Source organism: Dendropsophus ebraccatus, chromosome 1, assembly GCF_027789765.1.
Source record: "Dendropsophus ebraccatus isolate aDenEbr1 chromosome 1, aDenEbr1.pat, whole genome shotgun sequence".
Lineage (NCBI taxonomy): Eukaryota > Metazoa > Chordata > Amphibia > Anura > Hylidae > Dendropsophus > Dendropsophus ebraccatus.
The window spans coordinates 118,431,728-118,437,757 of record NC_091454.1 but is presented as its reverse complement, the minus strand read 5'-3'; the positions used below and the strand labels follow the sequence as shown (position 1 = coordinate 118,437,757).

The following is a 6,030-nucleotide window of genomic DNA, read 5'->3' as shown; positions in this document are numbered from 1 at the left end:
ACCACCAGCAGATCTTTCCTTGGTTCAAATCCCCTCATGGAAATGAAATATAGGTCTTTATTTTATTTATTTTTTCCTCATTATTGTACCATTTGTAAAAGTGCAAAGAGATCCCAATCAGGCCCAAAGTAGTTTTTAAATTCCTTGATGTGAAAAAGTTTTTGTTTTTTTTTATCTAAGGAAAAAAACTTTTTTGCATCAATGAATTTTAAAAATACTTTGTACCTGATTGGGATCTTTTTGCACTTTTACAAATTATACAATAATGAGAAAAAAAGAAAAAATAAAGTCCTATTTTTCATTTCCATCAGGGGATTCAAACCAAAGAAAGATCTGCTGGTGGTCTCTAGACAGGTGATTTACCCCTAGACCACAGCTCTATCACAGGCTAGGAGATTCAACTATATCTGATTGCAGATCAGTCCTCTGTTGGCAGACACTGGCTGAAAGCTGAGTGAGCAGGAGGCCTAGCAGCATTGATTATTCATGAAGGAGGAAGGAGTGGTGAAGCATGTGGCACAAATCCTTTTTGACTCATTACAGTAGGAGACGTGAGATTGTGACTAATCCACTGCACGGACAAATTACCAAAAAGTACCATGCTCACTAGGGGACTGCTAGCTACAGTAGCACACTGTCAGCACCAGTGGTAGAGCCTAGGTGCTGACAGATTGCCTTTAACTTATGCTATGTTTACACGGAGCGATAATTTGCACAATCGATTGTTGTAACGATTTTGAAGCAACAATTTGGTTTTTATAACGATCATCGTTTAGACGAATAAATCGTTAAAAAAATAGTTTTGAAAAAAAAAAATAGTTTGAAAAATCATTATTGCGATCGTTTTTAAGATCGCTTAAAGCGTAACTGTCATTTCAGGGCCATTTTTCTGAAAACATTAAATATCAACAGTACAAGCGATTTTAAGAAACTCTGTAATAGGTTTTATGTACTAAAAGAGTTTCCTTCTGTAGTGAAAAAGCAATCTCCCAGCCTCCCCCTCACATCAAATGAAGCAGGATTTCTGTCTCCATTATGTGGCTATGGAGAGGGGAGGGGCTGTTAGGAGTGACAGCACCCTGCAATCTTCTCTCAGTAAGTTCATAGATAAGCACTGACCTTTCTGACACCTGAATCTAGCGTTTTAGGTGCCCAGAGAGTCTACAAACAGCTGACCTTCATGTCACCTCTTCCTGCTCCCTCATTTCCCTCAGCCCCTCCCCCCTTCATAGGCTTACAATGGAGAGAGCAGAACCCGTCTTCACTGGCTTCTCTGTAATGAAGACGTGTTTGCCTGATAATGCACAGATAAGAAGTCAGGGGGGGAGGCTGGGAGATTGCTTCTTGAGTACAGGAGGAGGCTTTTTTGGCTGATGAAACCTATTACAGAGTTTCTAGAAATCGCTTATACTACTGATTTCTGCAATTAAAAAAAAAACATGACAGTTACTCTTTAAGCCCATCTTTTACATGGGGTAAATCAGCAAAAGACTGTTTACACGAAGCAATCTGCAAATTTTCAGCGAATGACGATTTAAGAACATGTTGAAAGATCAAAATGAACGATTTCTCGCTCGTCGTTTGATGTGTTTACACGGTACGATTATCGCTCAAATGCGATCGTTATTTCGAAAATTCAAACTATAATCGTTCCGTGTAAAGACAGCATTAATCAATAAATCATATTATGTCATTTATTTTAACAATGATTCACCAATCACTTCAGCCAAGACTGACTAAAATCTCTGTCTATGGTGGTGAAACAGTCATTAACCAGACAATCAAGTGTTAAATTATTGATCTAATGTGTTTGGCCACCTTAAGACTGGAGTAATGTGAGGCAGACTGGTTGCTAAAGACAAGTTGCCTGACAACCCCAGTTTTAAAACAGGTTGTTTTGAGTCAAGGCAGGTAATAAACACCTAGTAACCTGACTAAAAAGATTCTTGCCAACAACAGCAAAGAAGGGAATAGTAGTCACATCTCCATCTCAGGCTATATAGTTAGTCAGGTTTTGAACTTCTGTAAAATAACCATTTGGAGTGTCCACAGTGACACTGGTAAGTAATAATATATAAATATATATATATATATATTTGGCATCCCACTTTGACAGTTAGCCAATATGTATGTGCCACAGCGGTGATGTGAACAAGCCTTAGACCATGTTCCCACAATGTAAAGATAAGTGCAAAGAGAAGCAAAGTGAATATGGGTTTGCTGTGTCATTAATTGTCTATGGAGGAAGGGGGCTGAGTGAGCAGGAAGAGGAGAGAACCAGCCTGTGCAGTTTGAAGACTGTCTGGCCACAGATGGATGCAGGATTCACAGGTCAGACTGCTCAGTGCTGGTCTGGGAACATGGTGAGGTAAGATTGCAGGATGTTGTGTTGTGCTGGCTCCTAAACTGCATGGGCTGGTTCTCTCCTCTCACTGCTCACTCATCCCTTCAGCCCCTACCCAGTCTATAGGTTATAATGGACACAGCAAACCCATCTGTACTTTGCTTCTCTGCAACAAATAAGTGAGGGGGGAGGCTGGTCATTACAGAAGAAAGCCCTTTTGCCTAATAAAACCTATTACAGAGTTTCTTATACCGGCTCGTACTACTGATTTTTGCAACGTCGTTTGAAAAGGCAGTGAACAGATTGTATCTAAATGGACCCAGTGACAGTGGGGATATAGGAGACATAATACAACTCTGAGTCTGGTCATGATGTTGAAGCCAAATTCAGTGAATCAATTTAAAAAAGAAACCTTAAAACCCTAATTTAAAACCCTATTTTGTCTAGTAAACATAATTAAATTTATTGTAAAGACTTTGATGTAATTTTTAAAGCTATTGTAGAGATGAGGTTGCCTTCTGAAGAAGTTGGACCATTACTGGATACACAGGTGCAAATTCCTTGCCTTCTCTAGCTTTTACTGACTGCACATAGGCTTCCAATGCACCCCTGGAAAGGAAAAGAAAAGTATAAGTGTGGAAGAACATATACAAATCATTCAGTACCCACCCTGCCCAACACTTGTATTCTATAATGGGAAGCAAAGTCACAAATGTATGCTTCAAGCTGATGGTAACTGTTGAAGATGAGCGCAACTCAAGCATGCTTGAGTCTGATTGTTCAGCATTTTAATACTGGTGGCTGAAAAAGTTGGATGCAGCCCTAGGAAGTACGGGAAAACATGATTACAGCCTGTATCCAACTACTTCAGCCACCGGTCCACATTCGGACTCTATCTGCGCTTATCTCTAGTAGCTGTGTATCTGTTTCAAGGTAAGGTGTAAACTAGACTTGACTTAAGACCCTATTCCATGGAACGATTATCGGCCGTGTCAGCTGATTGAAAAACAAGTGACGCAACAAACATGTTGAAAAACAAGCGACTGTGATAGCAGTGAATGGAGCTTAATTGCAAACCACGCCTAAACTGGAGACAAGAGTGGTGCTGTCTCTGAAACAAAGTGGCCATGTTTTTGTAGCGCTGGATAACCCCTTTAAGAGGCTACTTCTCCATGAAATATGTTGTCCTAATCCTGCCTTTTGGACTCATGTTATTGGCTGGCAGGATGAAAGCTATACTTTAAGATTGAAACAGCCCATTATCATTTGATACAAAAGAACGTACTGCAGCGACATCCGTCTGGTAGAAATTAGCATATTGAGCACATGAATACCATTACATGACTCAAATCCATTATTATTTAATCACAGCTTGGTGACATTTAATATGTAGCAAAGGAGGAAGAAAGGTTTCTGCTCTAGACAAATGTAAGATCACATTCACCACAATAAACACATTTGTTTGTGGAATCTATTACTTTTTCTTATGATGGAATTACAAACATTCAGAGCCCTAGAAGTATTAGAATAATTAATGAGACAATAATGTTTCTCTAATCGTGAGGCTGGAAGCCCTGTAGATCAACTGGCATCTTTTTACAGAAGTGACGTCATACCACTAACAAAGTCTGTGGTTGTATAAAGCCGTTTATGTAACCCAATAGAAAAAGGAAACTGCAAGTAACATCCCTAATCTTATAGACAACAATTCAATCACAAAGTTTAAATACCTGTACCTGAACTACACACAACAAACAAATCAGACTATCTGAACTCTTACCTGGTAGTTATGGTCAGATCTTTACTTTTCGTCTGCATTAGTTTTCATAACCAACCAGTGTCATTGCAGAATAAATGCAAACAGAGATCTGACTGGTGGTGAAATGTATTAACAGAAAATGCTCCCTACTTTTTTAAGCCTGAATAAACTCTTTAAATCAGTGCAATTATTACTATAAAACAACCAACTTTGATATTTTGGTGTTCTGGACCACTCATGCCAAGAAAAAAAGACATTAACCATAACGATGGTCAGTGTCGGACTGGGGTACCTTGGCCCACCAGGGAAATTGATTCTTGGGGCCCACCCAACATATAAAGACATAATCAGTGCCAAACCTTTCACGTTAGTACAGCGACTTTGCATAGAGCTGTGTATGTGAGCAGCAAACGCTAGTGCACTGCCAGTCACTTATACAGTTGTTACTGATATATGCAGTTGTGGTAAAACTGCACCATTTATGTAGAAACTTTAATGAAATTCCAACAATATTGCTGTAAAAACACATAAAAAATGTCATGTGTGAACACAGCCTCAGAAGATGAAGGAAAAAAAGACCATCTAGTCTGCTCCTTTATTACAATCTCCAGCAGAGGAGACCCATGACGGTTTTGCCTCACCACAAGGTGTTGGGCTAGAATAAGACTTTACAGGACCATCATGAAAGGCATATCAGTGGTCATTAAAGCGTTAAAGAGGTACTCTGGTAAAAAAAAATATATTTTTTTTAAATCTGATGTCAGAAGTTACAGATTAGTAAATTACTTCTAATTGAAAATCTTTAGTCTTCCAGTACTTATCAGCTGCTGTATGTCCTGCAGGAAGTGGTGTATTCTCTCCAGTCTGACACAGTGTTCTCTGCTGCCACCTCTGTCCATGTCAGGAACTGTCCAGAGCAGCAGCAAATCCCCATAGAAAACCTCTCCTGCTTTGGACAGTTCCTGACATGGAGAGAGGTGGCAGCAGAGATTACTGTGTCAGACTCAAAAGAATACACCACTTCCTGCAGGACATACAGCAGTTGAAAAGTACTGGAAGACTGGAGATTTTTAATTAGAAGTAATAAACAAATTCGTATAACTTCCTCACACCAGTTAGTTTGAAAAAATATTTTTCACTGGAGTACCCCTTTAAGGTCAATACAAAATGTCAGACAGATGTGATTAAAAGTTTAATCTGTCTCAGGGTTGAGACACCCAACAATGTCCAGAATGTCACTCAATGTCAATGTGACTGATGGAGTGATGATCTAGCCCCCAGATGAGGTCTCAGCACTGACACCCCGACTGATTGAAACATTTTACATGTCTGCATGATGTCAAAAGTTTTTATAATTGCAGTGGAAAGAAAGCGGTAAGCATGGTGTCACACAGCTAGGTTCACACAGTAGTTTGGTCATTTTTTTGTAACCAAAACCGGGAGTGGATTTGAAGCACAGAAATTGGCTCTGTTCACACACTGTTAAAATTTAAAATAACACCAATTATTTGCCATTAAATGGCGGCCATCCACTAAATTTCTACAGTGTGGGAACAGAGCCTTTCTGTGTTTTCAATCTACTCCTGGTTTTGGTTGCAAAATACTGGGCAAAATACTGAGCAAAAATACTGTGTGTGAACCTAGATTTAGGCTGGGTTCACACCAGATATAACACCGGCCGGTGTTACTGGAGATCATCCCGGATAGTACTGCAGTACTGGCCGGATGATCTTCATTTCTGCTGAATTCGGATGCAGGTGCACCAGTGTGCACCTGCATCCGAATTCACCACTGCACACAATAGAGCGTGTGGCTGGAGCTGCACGCTCCATTGTGTGAACTGCCATGTCTGTACGGCCGCTATTAGTGGCCGCAGAAAAATGCCATGACAGGTTTTTTTTGCGGCTGCAGCGTATACTATGTTTAT

General features: G+C 39.9%; 1 protein-coding gene across 1 annotated transcript in view; it reads right to left on the bottom strand.

Annotated features, from left to right (window-relative positions):
* Nucleotides 1–2,781: 2,781 nt before the first annotated feature.
* COG5 (component of oligomeric golgi complex 5) overlaps nucleotides 2,782–6,030 on the bottom strand; it is a 225,643-nt gene continuing 222,394 nt past the window's right edge. Inside the window, exon 22 of the mRNA XM_069977427.1 lies at nucleotides 2,782–2,953. Coding sequence (XP_069833528.1) covers nucleotides 2,839–2,953 — 115 coding nt within the window. The 3' untranslated portion in view covers nucleotides 2,782–2,838. The remainder of the gene's footprint in view (nucleotides 2,954–6,030) is intronic.